General features: G+C 39.7%; 1 protein-coding gene across 1 annotated transcript; it reads right to left on the reverse strand.

The window, feature by feature from the left end:
• Positions 1-220: 220 nt before the first annotated feature.
• Positions 221-19,008, reverse strand: LOC134622994 (V-set and transmembrane domain-containing protein 4-like). Its single transcript, XM_063468245.1, has 8 exons — positions 18,939-19,008; positions 16,831-17,238; positions 6,733-6,786; positions 6,388-6,495; positions 6,244-6,277; positions 6,002-6,126; positions 3,755-3,819; positions 221-3,252 (listed from the first exon to the last, which is right to left on the reverse strand). Exons 1-8 carry the CDS (start codon positions 18,988-18,990, stop codon positions 3,127-3,129), a joined length of 972 nt encoding a protein of 323 aa, XP_063324315.1. The 5' UTR covers positions 18,991-19,008; the 3' UTR covers positions 221-3,126.
• Between the last annotated feature and the right edge of the window lie 1,152 nt (positions 19,009-20,160).

The raw sequence follows: 20,160 nt of genomic DNA on the forward strand, positions 1-20,160 counted from the left end.
GGGGGTACTAAAACAGGCATTGTGGCAGTGACCTCTCATGCTAAGGTTATGCTCACCTCCAAGAATTAGCAGTTCAGGTTCACCTGCAGGATGCATGTGCATTTGGTTAATTGTTGTGTCGTGATAACAAATAGCTGTCACTCACACCAAAGCAGTTAACACCCAGTTTATATTAGATTTCATTTTTATTTCACTTATTTATATTCAATAAACAGCTGAAATGTACAAAATGAACATGAGTAGAAATGCTTGAATCTTAATAAATGCAGAGATCAGTGGTGAGCAGAGGGAAAAGGGAAAAGGGGAGGGGGAGAGCACAGAGGCACAATTCACACACATGGTTCTAGTTAGCAGACTCCTATTAAGGACAGTGTGGTCTGGAAGAAACTTTACATTTCACAGTCGAAGGGCATTTTTAAGACACTTCTACTCACCGCTGAAAGGTCACTTTCAGTCATTTCATTTATGCAGGGATAATGCTCGCTGTGTGATTGAAGCGAACATTAGAGGGCAACGTCAGGAAAGTTGGAGCGCTAACAAAAGTAGAGGTCAGCAGTGGTTTACATAGTAAAGTAATATATAGCCAAGGGAAAAAAACATGTCCGGGTCTATAAGCACCAGCTTGCCTTAGGAATGTGTTGTAGGTTTCCAGTGGTAGGTGAGATCTTTTGATTTGTTTTGAATTGGCACAGCAGCTCTGGTAAGTCAGCCCCTCTGGATGTTTTTCTGACTAGCTAGGGTTGGCTGATGATATGTATTTCTAATGCTAATACCACATACATGTTCAGCGTTGTTTTTGAAGTGAGTCCATTCACCGTGCTATCTCAAACTACTGGTTAAAAGCTGGTACAGCCAACCTTTGATGGCTGGAAATGGAGCAAAACGCCACTTTGAGATGAACTTCAGAGAAGCTTAAAACGTGAGACTAGCAGTCTGAATGCAGAGAACTCTGATAGCGGACGTCTTGGGGGAAGGGAGGGATCAGGTGCCTTTGTGTCTGGGTTTCAAGTTCACTGTTTAAAAAAGCTTTCCTTCGCTTTTCCATGCCTGAGTCCAAAGGATCATTAAATTGAAAAAACAAAAAAAGGTCTAAAGCACTTTCACACTCAGATTCATGGAAAACGAGAAAGCGAGGAAACCTTAGTGTAGGTATGTGGGATCGTGGCCAAAGTGGCTTTTGGTTCTTATCTGAAACAGCAAATCACCTCAAGATTTAAAATCCGTTACTGGCGTTAATGTGAAACAGCCCAAACACAACTCTTAGTCTGACCCTGACCACAGATCAGGTGTCACAACTGCTGGCAGCCTTGTGAATTTACACTATGTGCCTGTGTAAGTCAGTGGTGAGGGTGTTTAGCCTTCATGTAACTCCACCCTTGTATGTATATATAAATGAGTTCATGAGTTGCTAACAGCCTGCTAAGCCGATGTTGGCACCAGATGAAAAGTATTGTGTGATCTTAAGTGTTTGCCTGTGGGGGGAGGTCCGAGGGCTGATTACCAGTTTTGTGTCAACTCTTTGGGGCTGTGGTCAATATAAACTGCAGCTTGATACACAAAAACAGACTGAAGACAGATGCTGGGAGGCAGATAAAGCTGGGAACTCACTAGAAAGTAAATCACATTTGATAATGGTGGGCTTTGGGTTCACATTCATAACAACAGATGTCTTTAATTAACTTTTTCTCTCCTTTATAAATCCACTCACTTCAGAATGGGATTTCCAGCTATTCATTGTGGAAGGGAGTGTAGCTGGCCTAAGAAATATCAAAGGCTATCACTGGAGTCATTTTATTGTATGAAGCAAAGCATATAAAACAGGATTTCTTATTCAGATCAAGCCTTCATGTATTTCAGTTTATTCTAAATGACGCCATTTTAATAAAGTGCATTAATGATTTCAAAGGAACAGTTCAAGGTTTTGGGGAAAGGCTTGGGTAAAAAAGACTGATGCTTTGCTCATGTTGTTACATTCAGTATGAAATTAGCTCAGCCTGACTCCAAGCAGAGAAATTCTGGATTTGCACCACACCTTGCCGACTACTGCTATTGCGCTAGCCTGCCTTTGTCCACTGTCCTTCTACAAATGCAAAACTATAAATCTGACTCAAGAGAAAACAATGGAGAAACCAAGTCAGAATCTTAGGATGGTAAATGTAGCCCTAGCGCATGGCACTGCAAGCCAAAAGTGATGTAATTATTGTTAATGTGCTGACTGGATAGACGGGCTATGGAGAAGATGACTTTCTCTGGAAAATCATGAAAAACGTTGCCATTGTGTACGCACCAGAGGTTTCAGATTTCTTTGGACTGCATTTGAATTTGAAACCTGGTTTGGATCTCATATTTCAGAAAATGTATTTTTGAAAGTTTGTCTTTGTAGCTCAGGAGCTAAGTCACACTGAAAAGCAGAGAGCTAACAGGACCAGCCTGAAATACAACAACACGGGAGGAACAGGAAGTGCTCCTGTGCTCATTACTCTGACCTGAACAGACCAAAACCAGTTATTAAATACTGGTTATGAAATACATGAATCCCAAAAGCTGGCATAAAGTGTTTTGTGTAACTATTTGTTTCCAATGAATTCTGCAATGAGGGACACAACGTTTGCTTGACGTGAGCGTATCAACCTTGTGTGGCTTGAAACGACACTTCAAAAGTTATCTTTTTAAAGTCACCAACAGCAGCACTGTTGAATATGCCAGAGCAAACTCGTCATGTCAGCTTCACAGCAGCACCTTATTCACTCACTAACACGTAAAGTTTTGCCTCACATATCCAAACCTCCATTTTCCCTTGTCATGACAGACGAATCAGGTCTAAATCAGCACAGAAGTCTTCAATTGCGTTCCCAGGCTCGGCTACACAGGTTTCAATTGTGGGTACAAATGAAAACAAGAAATAAAAAGTCCAGTAATAAAAAAAAATCAGTTTGCACCGTGGTCTCACAAAAAGAAGTTATACAAAAGTTCATATAAAATCATATGTATGATTTTGCCATAATTTTGAGACATTTTTCCTTCACAAACCATTTAAATATAAAAAAACAATACAGACTATAAATAGAAAGTACTTTTTTTTTTTTTTTACATAAGGCACAGGTACTAGTGGTGTATGTGTCTCTCTCATAGCTGCTGTTCCTCGAACAGTATCTGGGCATACACTGTGCCACTACGTGATGCCTTGGTCTCTGGAATTGGCTTCACCAGATCCAGCTCTGCGTAGGTCAGGTTCTCCTCCACTATCCTCGGCTAGAGATCAAGGAGGACAGAGAAAAATAATGATGGAGAAGAAGGAGAGAGCTAGTTAGCGGTTAGAAAAGGAAGGTTAGAAAAAAATTATAGAACTGCATGAATATATTACATTGCTAAAGATGCTGTAGATTTTGGTAAATCATTGGTTTTGGTAACTTGGAGCACGCTGTGTATAAACACCACCCTGCAGCAGTTCTGGGTTGAGGTAACCTAAAATTTAATTACCTCTTCAAGTATTTTATGACATTACCATACCAAGCTGCCACAGAGCCACTTCATGCCAACAGCAATAAAAGATTGGTTATGTGGCACAGTTTTTCTGGCACCTTTGCCCTTAGACATTCTGCTTAAATGTTCATTTAATTTCAAAGTTATATTTAAAAGTTTTTGTCTGCATTGTCTGGTTTTCCACTCTTTTTTCAGTTCAGTCCTTGTACCTTACCTTAAACATGCAAAAAAGGATACTGCTAACTGATAATCAGGCATGAATGGTACTCACCAACACTACTTTTCTTGGTTGAGGTTTTAAAAGTTTCGGTTTGTGTGTTTTGTCTCCAATGGGAACTGCACAAGGGACAAGACAAGTTGTTAATTGAGCCAATAGAAGGTAGATACTGTTGTAACTGGGAATATTTGAAGGTCCCAGTTGCATTGCCCTACAAAAAAGTTGGGATACAGAATGCAGGGATTTGCAAATAACTTAACCCCAATTCAAAATAGTACAAGGACAACCTAGTAACAAGAAACTTGTTTCAAACGGACAATATGTTTAGGCCTTTGGGGAGCACTGCATTAAAAACAAGGTCATTCCGTAACACATTACATGGGTGCAGGAACACTTCTGAAAAACTTCATCATGTTCTGAACTAAAAAAGATAAGGATCAGTTAACTTGTCAGCACAGTTCAAAGCCATCATCTGTAATAGTATGGGGAGTGCACTTGTGTATTAGTGTATGGTTAATGGCCCCATTAATTCATTAATTTCTCTCTCCTCAACCGGTCGCAGCAGATGGCCCCGCCCCTCCCTGAGCCAGGTTCTGCCGGAGGTTTCTTCCTGTTAAAAGGGAGTTTTTCCTTCCCACTGTCGCCAAAGTGCTTGCTCATAGGGGGTCATATGATTGTTGGGTTTTTCTCTGTATGTATTATTGTAGGGTCTACCTTACATTATAAAGCACCTTGAGGTGACTGTTGTTGTGACTTGGTGCTGTATAATTTTTTTTAAATTGAATTGAATGATATACAGATTTTGGAGAGAGATACGATACCATCGCTGATGGTACATTTTCAGGGCAGACAGGTTATATCACAGCAAGACAACCCCAAACTACGTTTATCTATCTTATAACAGAGTAGCAACATTGCTTGGTAATAAAAAAAAAGCTGCAAAACCCACTGAAAGCATGTGGTGGAGTAGTTAACAAGAAAAGGCAAAATAAGCCTATTAAGACACAAAAGGAATGCATTTCACTTTTCAAAGTTACTACAATTTCTGTAATTTGCTGATAATTGTCCTAAAATGTTTCTAAACTAGGAATTCTGGTCATTCTAAAATCTTTTTTAAGACCTAGGCGGAGTGAAAATCCAGAATGTTTTTTTTTACCTACCATTGGAAAAAAAATATCCATAGAATTCCACTTGCTAATTAGGAAGTGAATTTGGTGTGACTCGGCATTGGTTTAAGAGTGGGAACATGTTCCCAGCTAATTTAAGGAAACCGCTCCATAACTAAGTGTATATGTGGAATGCCAGTGTATTTTCATATTTAGAAATCTATGAGAACAACATGAAGTCAGAGCAAACTTTTAAGTTGGGATTTTTCTTACAGTCATGTACAAAGGAACAATTTTCACAGAACTCTGTACAGTCCTCTGAAAACATTATGCGCACCCCATGATTTAGTAGCTTGTGGAACCACCTTTAGCTGCGACAACTTGAAGTAATATTTTCTATATGACTTCATCAGTCTCTCACTGTGATGTGGAGGAATGTTGATCCACTCTTCTTTATAACGTGGTGTCAGTTCATTAAGGTTTGCAGTCTTTTGTTTATGTACAGCTCTCTTAAGGCAGATGACCTCACATTTGGCTCTAGAATACTGGTATATAGAGTTCATAGTCAACTCAACAAGTAAAAGCTGCAGCATGCATGGCATGGGCATGCCCAGACCCTGTAGTTACAAAACAAATCATTACTCTTCCACCACCGTGCTTCACAGCTGGTATGTTTGGTTTTCTTTTGGCCATTTCCATATGGTTTAGTCTGTATGAAGGACATTGTTCCAGAAGCCTTGTAGTTTGTTCACATGCAGCTTTGCAAACCTAACCTGTGCTCCCATGTTCATTTTAGAGAGAAGGCGCTTTCAGCTGGCAGCCTTTCCAAACTGTCAGAATTTTAACATTTAACATGCTCACAGAGGCTTGTAGAGACTAACATATAGATCTTGCATTTTTGGGAATTTGCTAGGATACTTGTTCCTGGGAATATTGTGATGTGTTACTAAAATGCCAGAATTTCTGCATTTCTAGACGTTGTCACACTTGCTGATGATCAGTTAATCAAATGTATTTAATGAGCAGAACGTGCCTGCTACCTATCTTTTTAATTCCTATGGGAGCACTATATGTTCTGCTATTGCAGAAATGATAATATAAATATAATATAAATATCTGTAAGGCTAATTTTAAGTATTCACTCAAGTTTTCCAGCATGTTTTAGAAAACATTAAATCACCAAACTTGTGATTACCTTTTGCCGGTATCTCTGGTGGTATCTCCTCTTGGTAGTCTCGGCTCCTTTTCTTCCTGTATCTCCTCTCCTTCTTTGGTAGAGCAGGAGACACACTGATCACACTGGTGACTGTTTCTCCTGAGCTGTAGTGGAATCAGATTAGCAAAGGTTCAGTTTATGTGAGTGATAGCTGTTGTTTTTTTATTATTATTACAATTTTCTAGATTCTTTTTAGAGGTGGCTTGCTCTTAAACCTTTACCTGTTTTGCGGGCTTTTGACCAAGTGGTAATTGTCTGCAAAGACAATATTGACTGTTATTTGAAAAAGATGAAATCATAGACAAAAGAAGAAAACGGCAACGTCAAAAAGAGTTACAAGAAGACTAGACTAAAATGCTGCTGACCTTTTAGCCTCTTCTTCCTCTGTATGTACTGGCAGGTCACTGTCACGGTGAACATGCACATGCACAGCAGACCCACTGAGCAGATCAGCACTGCACACAGGTACACATCTGAAAAACACAAACAGGCATGCATCAGTCCAACACTGCAGGAGCCTGCACTGTTACTTCACTGTGCACAAAAATGTAAATGGAAGAAAAAATGAGAACATGTTTGGCCAAACTATTTCAAGGTACTGGAGTATATCCTTTGGGTTGGGCTATTTTTATCTACCAAGGACTATACAGTGCCAGTCACCACACAAATGCAAACACACACATTCACAGACTAAAAATATCTGCATTTACCTTCAAACAAGCTCCACAGACTCTCTTTGGCCTTGGTGGCCGGTAGGACATGCACTACAGTGAAAATGAGAGAAAGAAACACATGAAGTCCGTAGTCATCACTGTGGGTTCCCTGCTGCCTGATTACACACCGGCTCGAGTTTAAATAAAGCTAATTGCAGGAGGACAGGGAGTCTATTTTGGCCTCCTCCCTGCCTGATTTTGTCTCTGATTCACCGTCCACAGTTCAAAGACTAAACATCTTATTGAGTCAGACATTAGCGCAACAGTTATGCATCTTTGCAAACTTTCACCTCACACTCAGACATAATCCAACGTTAAGAAAAAGGGCAACCTCTGCACACTTTGGCTAAACACATGTCGCCTCAGGCTTGTTTCTGCTCTTACATGGGTTGTTAGGTTTCTCGTCTCCAGACAAAACATCACAATTGAATCTTGACCCAAGTAGCACTGGGCTTTGTGTGGCCAGCATACGTCATTGTATAAAAAGCTTTGAGTGCTCAGGTAGAGTAGAAAAGTACTGTATAAGAACCAGTCCATTTAACATTGAACATATTTCTAGTGAGTATTTCCGGAACTTGATGATGGATCATGAAATAAAATGAAATGCATTGATCTATTCCAAAATTAGCATTTATCAGTAACCAGTATTATATCATTAGCACAGTATTTAGCTTTTAGTTCCAGATTGGTGAATATAAATGTTAAAAAAGTATCTTTTTGTGAGTCTTTGCAACACTCCATCCAATCAACTGGAAGCTTTTAGAAATTGTTGTTGCTGTGAGTAGCTACATAAAGCAGCTGAACAAGTGAATTTAATGTCTGTTGACTTGACTAATTTGATTGATTAGCTAGTAGGCTAATTAACATTAGCTCCATGAGCTAGAAACTTGGTCTCTGGGCCTTCCCAATTTAGCTCATTAAATTAAATGGTGTCAAGTATGTTTGATTTTATGTATGTGAATGTATGTGTAAACATACACACATGTACAAAACATATATAGTATTTCTTGTACAGTATGAGGTTTACTCTTAATCTGTGTAAGTTGATGTAGTTACTGCGACCATTCGTTTGTGAAATCCTTTATGACGTTTTCTATTACTGTGTTGGTGATTTGAAGCAAGATGTGAGAAGTAAGGGAAGATCTGAGTCTGAAACCAAATATTAATTGGCTTGTCGATCACAAGTCAATAGATGATAACTATATCCTGGACACTCTTTTCTGAAAATAAGGATGACTAATTTTTTCAAAATTAACTTAATGTTTTATTCCTTATTAAGTAACTGAGCCCATAAATTAACAAGAAAAGTGCTTGATAAACTCATCTTTGAGGGACATTTTTTAAAATAGATTTCTACAGGACCGGAAGTCCTTTTGAAGCCACAGGTATCGCCCCCTAGTGGCTATTTGAAAGGACACATTTTTAAGGCAGTTCCATTTTGGCTTTCATTTTCAAACCCGGAAGTTTACGTCCATATTTGTTTTTACTGTCCGTGGGTTTACTCAACATCGGAGGGCAGACAGAAAATGTTACACCACCAAAAATTAAAAATAAGCATGAATGGAGAATGAATGCATGTGTAATTCTGAATCCAAGATGTGCTGTATGTGTCCAAGATGACAGAGAAAACATGTTTCCAGTGCTCCACATGAAATTTCACCCCACACACTCACTCATTTCTCCACCCCATCTGACCACAGGAGTCTTAACACTGCTGTACTTTTGCTGGGCTGGTGGCAGGAAGCTTGTGAAGTGACACCCACCCAGTGCATCTTGAAATACTCTAAACCACCAGCAGCTGACGACAGGCAGGCTCTCCACAACGCCTGCCTGAGACTTTCCCACAGCATACTGGGTAACTGACAAATAAGCAAGTATGGAAATAAGCATACCTCAGATAATCCAGAAGCTAAAATATCTATATGAAATGGATTCAGGATTTTTTATTTATTTATTTTGGCTTCAGAAAATTCATAAATATTGGAAGAAGCAGCTGTGAGAGACAAAAAATGCACACAATCACAAATTTCACAATTAGAAGATGTCAAGTATGACAGAGTAGTAAGAAGTTTACAGAAAGTCTGAAGTCAGAGAAAAGAGTTTCTGCAAATGCCACATGGTTTAACATCTGAATTTCTCTAACATGATACCTTTACAGAATGTAAAACTGCAGATGGCACAAATGTTTAAATGCACAAAGCAGCCACCCTAGATCCTTCCCAGTCTGCAGTAAGCTGAACTGTGCTTTTCATGCCCTGTCTAGTCATTGAAGAGTTTGGACTGAAGCAGTGGTCCTCAGACTGTTTGTACCTTTGTATTTAGTCACCATCTGTGAAACCACTAATCCTAGACTGACCGTATGTGACCTACATTCTGCTGTTTGGAAACACAGCCGTTGAACTTTTAAAAAAGAAGAAGATTGGATAACTATTGGATTATAACTGTCAGAATCTAATCCTGTGATGAAAATAATAATATCAGACTCACTCTTCTGTCCAACTTCCTTTGACAGTTTTCCCTGTTGACCATAGATATATTCATTCTGATACCTCACTGGCTACTTTTAATGCATGAACACAGATATTAATATACAGTAGTCCCTCGTTTATCGCGGGAGTTACGTTCCAAAAATAACCCGCGACGGTGAAATCCGTGAAGTAGCCACTTTATCTTTTACAATTATAATAGATGTTTTAAGGCTGTTGTTGTGATTTAGCGCTGTATAAATAAAATTGAATTGAACTGAAATGAATGGAGATTAACTCCTAAAGCAACCATCAAATGACCTGTTTGAGCAGCTAATGACCAAAATAATCGCAATGAGACCTTCAGTGCTTCATTGTATATCTTCTTCCACACCAGTTTCACCTGGTGACAACAAACAACCTCCCACAACTACTCACCAATTGGTCGTGACCAGTGGTCACCAGGGTGTTTTCTGACTAGTTTTTAGGCCTGTGTGACTGGAGGTTAGCAATTAGTTTCACAGTTACTGCCGGTAATGTACACTGTACAGTTTGCCTCCTATATAATATGCCATATTTTATATGGTAACACTAACACTAAAATTCAGTTTTCCCTACTATCACCTTTGCTCATGACAAGCATAAAGTAGCATTAGTAAATAATGATAAATAAAACCAAAAGTCTCTGAGATCCACAACAGCAAAAACACTCATGAGCCTAAACAGCGTCTCACAGTGAGCTGCTAATTTTCTCAGTCAGATATTTAAAACAGCCAAAATAAATGGCAGATGATTTAATATAAAGGCAAGCCCTGCCTTCATTGTAAATTATTCACAGGCTCAGTCTTGATAACATCTCTGACATTTATGTGGTGTTTTGTTTTTGCCTCAGGTTCTGTGTAGCTCTGTCAGTGCAGATGCACATGTTGGAATAATCAGAAACTGGATAAATCTAGAGTGCTGTATGCCATAAAGCTGCCTTTTATCCTCATATCGAGAATGTCTTCATCCTAGTGCAACTTTTGAAAGGCTCCATCATGCTACAGTGGAAACATTCATCACTCTCCTTTTTTCGTCTCTCGGAGGCACGGCGTTGTATTCGGCTGCAACTGTATTTCAGAGCTGTGGCTCTTTTTGTGCACCAACAAACCCAACACTGTAAACATCAATACACAGACGTAGACCAGACTGAATAATGATCCTCTGTGACTAAATCCATCACAGAGGATAATTTACTGTATTATAAATGACCAGAGATGAATGTAAGTACACAGCCACATTGTGTGTCTAAACAAAGGTTTGAAAAATGCTTTGAATAATAAGCCCTTTAACTTCCTGTTGTCTCTATGAATCTTTTCTTCTAAGAGTCAGTCTGTACACTTGTTCACTGTGTCCCCATGTCCCCTTTATGGACACAAACATAGACATACTTTGTTGACTTCTTAGTCAAATGTCCCCTCATAGAAAGAGCTATAAAAAGATGTTTATGGTTCTAATTTTCATTTTATTTTTCCGTCGTTCTGACTAAACCCATACCACATTCGTGTGCCATGTACTTCTAGTTAGCTCAGAATGGCCCATATGTTTTACTAAAATACCTAAGAGTACACTTTGTTAATGCCAAGACGAGACCATGCCACGTTCTACACTGCCCTAAATTTTTCTACAAAACACTCCAGCCTCTCTGAGTGTGTTCATTTTAGCAGTAGTAAGCAGAGTAATTGGGGTTTTGTTTGTGTGAAATTGTGGAAACACTGAAAACCTGATGTTATCCCAGCATAAGAATTCCATGAAATTTGATGAAATAGAAGTAATGGTGAGACTTTACTGAAATGTAATACATGATGAAAGCAGTGGAATTATTCATCCTAAAAAGGAGAGAGTTTTTGCTTTTTATGTCAAGTCCACCACACCAGCAGCATTATGAAGCACTGCAGGCAGCCATCAAACTAATGGAATATTTTCTCAGTTTGCCAACGATTCTGAAGTGTGCCAGAGAGAAAAAATGGAGGAAGAAAGACTTTAATAAGCACATGAGTAAGTAGCAGCACCAGGAATCTACAAGTCTGATTAGCAAATTGTGACGAATGTGTAAATAAAACAACTTTTTTTGGTTGAAAGGGCTCCATTCACAGACATATCAAAGCTCTTTGAGGTCTCTTTTTCATCACAGTTCACTGGCTAGATGCGAAGAATAGAGCTCCAGAATAGATGAGGAAGTATAACAAAGACAAATGTCTGCTTAAGGAAGTTGAATGGACAACAGAGGCATGAAGAGACAAGAAGGCAAGTGTTTGTGTTGCATGTGCCAACTCTTGTTTCTGACTTTCAGTCACTTTTAGGTTAGCTATAAGCAACAGAACTATTAAGATTAATGTTTAGCAAAACATTTTTTCAGAACATTGTTGTTTGCCTTATTACATTGCTGTTATAGAGCAATCTTCACCTTTGAGCAGGAAACATCTTTTCCATTTTATTGGTTCTGATTTATTGACAGCAGTGAGATAAACAGATCGAATCTGAGTACAGTCTATTGTGTCTGTTAAAAAGAATTCTATTGAACTGCCCTGTATGCTGAAAAATGTATGCTACTGGGTTTCCAGTGTCTTAAATGCCAAGTCTCTGGTCATATGTAACAAGTAAGGCGAGAGTCAACCCTAATGTAACAAAGTGGAGGCAAATGCATGTCGAGAAAACTGCCCAATGCTCATAAAAATTGCAAAAACTCATGGTCTACATCTCAGTCTCTATGGGCCTCAGTTAGTATGTTAAACATGACAGTTCATGACAGCATGCTTAGAAAAAAGCTGAACAAGTATGGCTTGTTTTGAAAAGGATGCCAGGAGAAACCCTGTTCTCTCTAAAAAGAACAGGACAGCACAGTTTAGCTTTACAAAGCTACACCTGAACAAACCACAAGGCTTATGGAACAATTAACCGTGGATAGATGAGACCAAAGTGGAGATGTCTGTCCATAAGGCACAGCACCACGTTTTGTGCAAACCAAACACAGCATATCAGAACAGCCACCTCCTACAAACTATCAAGCACAATGATGGACGGGTAATGGTTTGGGTTTTTTCTTTTTCAGCCACAGGACGTAGACACCCTGCAGTCTTTGAGTCGATTATGAAGTTTTATGTATGCCAAAGCACTCTAGAGTTAATTGTGAGGCTGTGTGTCCAAAGCCAAACCTCGGTCAAAGCTGGGTCATTCAACAAGGCAATGATCTCAAGCACAGGAGCAAATCCTCACAGGAAGTGATACACAGCAAGGTGGTGGTGAGAGATCATAGAAGGTAAATGACAATCCGTGTCTTCAGATCACTATGGATGTAATAACCATTGATGATGGAAAGGGGGCAGAATTCAAGATAAACTTTTCTCTACTGCCAGATGAGCATGTGAAGTGACTACCAATGACACTGAAGAAAACCGGTGATTGAAAAAATACCGGGTCATAAATACATTAGAGGGTTACTTTAGCAACCAGAGCCAGGAATTTCTGTAAGCGACCAGCCGTCAGCTTCAAAAGCGAAGTGCAAAGAGTTCCAGTGTTTACACAGCTTAAAAGAGCAAAAATAACAAATTTTGCTGAACTGAAGTCATGTTCTAGAAGAAGAGTGGTCAAAATAATAAATTTATACTGACATTACATTGCAGTATAAAAGGCCTTTAGGTGACTGCTGTGTTTTGGCACTAATAAAAAACCCCTTCATTTAAATTGAGTCTCATAGAAAATGGTCACTTATCACAGTTACTGCTGCTAAAGGTGTTTCTACAAGCTGTTGAATCATGAGGTGTACTTGCCATGTCCTAATTGCAGTATTGAAAAATGACACAGTAAGCTTCTTTATTATTATCATCACTCAAACCATGATGGAATGGAGCTTCCTTGGATGAAAATAGCTCCCCACATCCTCAACCACAAAAGGTTAAGAGCCCAACACGAGCCTGCTGCCCACTCGACTGTCATTGTAAATGAATATTCAAGCTCTACCTTCCTGAGCACAGCTATCTCTTGTTCCATTTCTGCTGAGTCTCTCTGGGCTCCCTGTCTGTTCTACTTTAGGGAGGGAAACTCAATCTCATGGCCAATGTCAACAGCTCTCAATAGGGACTCCGTGTCTGCTTAGCCCCAGACTTGGCCACAAAAGTCACAGCCTGTAGGAATGCATTCATGGAAAATGCGGTGATCAAAATGTGGGGAGGAAGACACCGTATGGTTATAAATTTAAAATGGAACTGTCTTCGGATTGTTGTGAGGATAAAACACTCTGACTCAACTCATTATTTCAATAAACTATTATTTTCAGAATGATCATTTCAAGTGCTTTCTGTAGCCATTAGCGACATTATTAACGAATACTCTTGCACTCTGAATGTGTATTGTCCACTGAAGAGTGGACGAGAGTGTCGACTTGCTAGTGTAGCCAGTAATCTTTTCCCAAACTCTCTTGAACTGTGAACGCTGAATCATAGCTTAGCGACCATAACAAAGCACGTGAGGTCACTCAAGCACTGAATTTCTCCACATGACGAAGCAATGTCCAAAATGCGGTCTGTGGTTTTAGCAGGTTTTTCAAGCAAAAGTATGTTTACCCTCACTTACATAGGATACAAATATTAGCAAACCTGGCTAACTAGGTACTGTTTGCAATACTATAATATCCAAGTGTTATTTCAGATGGTAAAGATTACAGGTCATATTACAAAAACAAGTGTATTTTTTCTTTATGTGTCCTTTTTTTCCCCTTCTTCTCTTTGTCATGTCTTTTTTTTCTTGCAAGCAAATGTGTTTGGCACAACAGTGCATTCAGATCATGATTCTGCTTGCTAGCACTGCCAGACAGGACAGGTAAAAGTTTAAAATAGATTTTAGGTACATACAGTATATTTTTTACATCCTTTGTAGATATAACAGTCTGATCTAACATATTTCTAGAACTAACTGAAACTGATGAAACACGAGTCATCTAGAAACATCAGAGATAACATTTTTATCTGCTAGATGAAACGGTAGCATTAGCTCAATTATTAGCTTCCTTTTCAACAACCAAAACCACGATAACTGATCACAAATCTGAAGCCTGATTTTCTCTACCTGTGCTTGTGATTGAGGTCATATCTAACCCCTTCTACTAAGATCTTTTTATTAGACTTTTATGTATGCTACACTTATTATTTACAGTATATTACTATAGTTAGCTTATAGATGTCGCAGGTGAGACAAGAACAAAAAAGAGATCAACAGAAACTGCTGAACAGTTTCTGCAAATCTGGCACAAATTAAAAGCAGGGAAGAAAAACTCTTTTTAAAGATGCTTCTGGTTTTTATGAAAGCGAGTGGATTTCTGAGCAGTATCTGGTACCACTGTATGTGTCATCCATTCCATTATGTGAACGTCTCATGTGGTAGCAGTGGAAACCTCACTACTTTCTCGCTGCTCTGTCTCCACGATCATTTAGTCAGTCACAGCCGCAACTTGTTGAGACTGATGAACGGATCCTTTAATCGGCAGGCTTCTTCACTAACCAATGACATTTCCCCTCCCAAATCTAAAGCAGGATTATGTTTTTGCTCACTAAACCCACTTCAGCAGCCTCTTCAGCCTGATGCATTACATCATCCAGCTGTGGTCACACACTACTGCTACTGGTGACACATAATGACTCCTTTAGGTCAAATAGCTATCACAATTGACATGAACTTGAGTCTCTTAAAGTCTGTAAGTTTATGAATGTCACCAATTTGCTTTAAGCCCTTAGTTGGAGGCTTTTGTGACCCCTTCAATTTTCTGCCAGATGCAGTCCAAGGTAGTGACAATGTTTTGCTGCTGCCAGTGGATTATCTTTGTAGACAAACCTACAACAGCTTAAACATCTTTGTAGATGAACTATTAACAAGCCTGAATTTCTCATTGCTTCTGTTGTGGTTGTAGAGATAGCTGTCAAGCCTCCACCCTCCACTATCAAAAGATTTTAAGACTTTCTAAGAGAAACTGTGCCGTGATGCTGCAAGCCACAAACATTCCCTAATGTTTTAGGACATTTTCCACATCCTCCAAAATTTAAAGATCATTTATTTTTCCACCAAATACATTTGACATAAACTGTAATTTTGCTAATCCTTTAATCCTTAAACATAAGGGGCACTGTGTGTGCCCACTAAAGTGGATGGATGTACAAAGTGGGCATTCCAACTCTGGATTCACAAATGGCTGCAGAGGAGTCTTTGTGAAAGCACATGCCAAATTGGTTTAACATGCACACGTGTTGAAGTCTACAACTTTTCAAGGATGTAGACTGTAAATGCAGCAATATCCTTTTGTGAACATCACCCAGTGTTTTCAAGTGTAACCTTTTCATCTGAAGTTGATTTGGATCTTCAATGTGGCAATTTTAACAGGCCACCCAATGTGAAGTTCCAGCCCAGAGTTTCTTAACAAACCACTAACTGAGGAACGACTCAGAAGCCTGTTTCTCTGCCTGCTAATGAGTTGCTTGGACCATTTTCTGAATCATTTGAAGTTCATGAATCGCAACTAAATACTAGCTGTTAGCAGTGTCTAATGATAAGTTACTATATTCAGTATAGGACTACCCACCTTTTGCTTACAAAATTACATCTGTCTGTCCTATGTATTTACAATTATGATTATTTCAGGTAACAGTCCTGGGTCTTCTTTCTCATATTTTTAGTGTAATCATGCGGCACATGTTTTAAGTTGCTAAAAGGTCTATAACACAAACCCAGACTCAGTATCCGGATTGTTCTACAGTGAAGACATGCTGTTACAATAGCTGCAGTATGCAGTTCAGTATTGTCTTACTGAAATATGCAAGACCCTGTCTTAAAAGGATGTGATCTAGATGGGAGCATACGTTGCTGTAAAAGTTGGATATTACAGCACTCATGCTGCCTTTCCAGATATCCAAGAAGCCAGTTCTATAGGCACATACATCCCTATCAGAGATGCAGGCTCTCCTCTTTGGAATTTCAAATTTTGATTAATCTGACCACAGAACACTCTTCATGTTCAGAAACAGTGATTTCTGCATGTCCGTGGAGTGATTTCCTTGACAGAATCGTGTCTGTTTTTAATGCATTGATGCATGAGGTCTCGAAGACCACAAGCTTCTAATATTGATTTTCAGCCTTGTCACTTGTGCACAGAGACTTCTCCATATTCTGGGTCTTTTGATCATAGTATGCACTGAAGCTGATGAGATATTTAAAGTCTTTGGAATTTGCAGATACATTTGTCAGCTGTACATTGATGAACCTGTTCCCATCTTTACTTCTGAGAAACTAAGATGCTCTTTTCATACCCAGTAATATTACTGACCTGTTCCCAGTTAAACTTTTTAGCTGCCAAATATCGACTGTTGAAAGTTATTGTTATCCATATGACCTAAAACTGTTTGTTACCATTGGGAACCATTGTTTGGATTGGAGCATCCCTTTGAGTAAATCTATAAGCGCCACTCTCACATTTACAAAGGTCCATATGTATTGACTCAGTCAATGGATTCTAATATGGCGGTTTGTAAATCACTTGTAAATCACCAAATCTCAAACAGTAACTATAACTACAGGGAAGCTCCAAGATAGCAAACCAAGCCCTCACCTCTGAGCTCAGTAGCAGCAGTGTAGTTGGACGAAGCTTTCCAGCGAGTCTGATGCTTTTTAAACTCCTGCACCCGGCACATGTAGAGCCCCCGGTCCCCCTCGGACACGTTCAAGATAACCAGCTCAAAGATCTTCCCCTGTTTCACCACTGTCAGCTTCATCTTTGGCCATGGGAAACTTTTTGTGTAGTTGCCATAGAAACGCTCCTTCCTCATATTGACACGGGCGATGAGGAGTTCGTCTTCTGGTTGATCTGTGCCCGCTGGTAGAAAGGTCCATTTAACCACAGGTAACGCTGTGTTGCGACGTCGCTGGGAAACAACACAAGTAAGTGTGATATTTTCTCCCTCCTGGGCCACCGTGAAGGGAGAAGGGGTGATGGTGGCGTTGATGGCCAAACACAGATCTGTAGAAATAAGTAAGAATTACAGCATATATTATTTGGACTATTGGATGCCATTGGCTGCAGGTTGTTTAACAAAAACATTTGTGGCTTCTGTAAAATAATTCAGAATTTAAGTGATTAAGATTAAGTTAAGGAACATGGTGCAGAATTCAAGTCTTTGCAGAGATGCAAAGATAACTTTTTTATACATTTTTTTTTGCTGTTTTTTCTTCTGTTAAGCCACTCAGCACTGACCCATGAATCATTCAAGCATAAAGAAGGCACCTGAGCCACTGTTGTTTTTATGTGTAACACCTAAGTAAGTTTAGGCACCTTGGTACCCATAGCAACATAATTTGTTCCCATTTCTTTAGCTAAACCTTTGAAAAATGCCAGTGAACACAGTTTGACAGGCAAAAATGTAAATTTTTTTTGCACCAATACGGTGATTCCCAAAGAGCAACACGAGTGTGATATTTAAAAACCTGCCATATCTTGGCATGGAAGAGTGTTCTCAAAAAAAATTAGGGAAACTGGAGGAGAAAAGAAGAAGTGTTAAGCTTAACAATGATCTGAAGCAGATGAACGGTGGGCCAACGGTGGCTGTGAATGTTTTTAATTTGGACCCAGAACTGACTAATAACGTGAATCTATTGTGAACAACTTTTACGATGAGACATTCAAAGTCACCGCATCGCATCAAAAGATCCTAAAAGTGCTCTGAAAAATGGGCAGTCCCATAGGCTGGGTTGTCCTGACACAGGTTTTAATTTTGGGGGGGTCAAAGCTGTACTGTTCACAAAAAGTGTAAAAAGCGTCCATATTGTATCAAATGTAAGTGTGGGCAGCCTAGTGTTATTCATCAGTAGAAGAATAAATCAGTGCATAGATGGCTTGAATTTATCTTTTGATAGTAAATGCACTGAGAAAGAACAGCCATTAGCATCACAAATCAGAGCTAAATAGCTACACACTCCACGGCGAGTTTGTGAGTTTGTTGTTGCTCAGCAGCTTTCTTCCCTCTCGAGCTGACAGCAGTGTTGTTTTTGGCAGCTGTGATGACATACGTGGGATGATGGTTGAGGAACAAACTTTACTGCTGCGCGTGTTGTATGGCATTATATATGACACTTCTGCTTTTGTCAACTTTGGGCACATTTTCCACGACATGCAAGCGTTTTACTGTCAAACAAGTCACATGCTTTGAGCGCAGTGCATAATTACAATGAGGGCTTTTCCCCCCAGTTTTGCCTTTTATTTGGTCTTGAGTGACAGAACAAAACAAGGAAAATATAGCTTAGAGACTGTAAAGTGCTGCTGCTGTGATGAGTTACTTAAATCGCCTGAAATGAATGTGGAGGTGAAACTGTAAGCTCTGTTTTACTTTCAAACACACACACAGGAAAACCACCAATTTTCACTCTGGAATTCCCTCCAGTCTGTGCAAAGATATGCCGCTTTGATAAACGGTCTATTCTGTTGATAACACACTCTCTAATCGCACAAAGCTGCAGAAACTGGACAAAGACATGCAGTGCTGAGTTTGAGTCCACAAACCTTCTGAGATAATCAGGAATATTTTTCACCACCTATTTATCCATCACTCTAAAATCTTTCCCGATTTTGTGATGTTTTCGTCTAAGTTTCTCTGAAAAACAGTGGAAAGCATTTTGTCTCCAACATATCCACTTTAACATGAAGCAAAGTAAACTTTTTCCTACCTGCAAACAGAACTCGGGTCAGGAAAGCCAAGACCACAGAGGAGATCTTCATTTTCCACAACTGCAACCTCCACAAACTCTCAGTTAAATGCATGTGAAGAAAAGAAGCCCCAGGTTTCCTCCTCCTCTTCTTCTCCTGCCCCCCCCTGCCTCTCCAGATGAGGAGTGTAACATGAGACACTGGACTCTCTGTTTCTACTCAGAACCTCCCCTATTCCCTCCCCCTCATGTCACACTCAGTGAGACCACATTTGGCAGGCTCACATGAGCACATTTGCACATATAGAAACAGGCAGGTGAGCATATGTGTGTGTGTGTGTGTGTGTGTGGGTGGGTGCATGTGCATGCACCATCTCTGGTTCTGGTAGGAGGACTGGGAAATGTAATTTCCTGTGCAGGAAGGAGGGTGGGGAGGGGAGTGTTGTTTAGGTTGACGCTGAGCAAATCACACTTCCAGCTGTGGAGGACAGCGGCCACAGACCTCAATCAGGGCTTTTATTTTGGAACACACACACACACACATGTGCTGACACAGAAGAAGGAGGGGGCGGGTTGGTTGCAGACTCTGTGTGCGGGAATCTTTGCATTAATTCAATTTTTCCTAAAGCGCTTCACTGGGGCAGTAGTTCGTCCTGCTTTCACAAAGATCCCTAGACACTCGTGTTTAATATTGTGTCTTTGCAGGTCTGTGTGTGTTCATATCTCGAAATTCTGTAATTTTGTGCAGGTAACAAGCTCTCCTATGAGTTTTTGTACATCAGTCTTTCTGCTTGTTTGGACTGTTGGAACACTTTGCCAGCTTTTATCAAACCTCAGAAAGCAGCGCTAGGATGATCTGGGACATTTCTGATTTGCAGATAAAGGACTGAGGCCTCTTTAAGTGCTCCTGGTCTGGCGACAGTTTGACCAGCCTGGATGTTCCTCTGACAAAGACGTCCCCACTTTGCGAAAGCTCTAGAAGCTCCTGGAGTCAAAATGTTTGTGGGATTCACTAAATAAGAGAAACGAGGCAGAGATCATTGCTAAGCTTTTCTTCCGACTGTTTATCAGCTCTGCAGACAGTTTTTTCCTTTGTGTTCAGCATATATAGGAGAATTTTTTTTTTCAAAGTGTAATACAAAACTTGTTTTTCTCAAGCAGCCAGCCCACAGTATTGGCTGGAAAGTGAAGTAATATTTAAGTTGTATGAAGCTACAGACAAACTTCTTAATAAGCTGTTATG

The sequence above is a fragment of the Pelmatolapia mariae genome, unplaced genomic scaffold (assembly GCF_036321145.2).
Source record: "Pelmatolapia mariae isolate MD_Pm_ZW unplaced genomic scaffold, Pm_UMD_F_2 NODE_ptg000328l+_length_36637_cov_1, whole genome shotgun sequence".
Taxonomy (NCBI): Eukaryota; Metazoa; Chordata; class Actinopteri; order Cichliformes; family Cichlidae; genus Pelmatolapia; species Pelmatolapia mariae.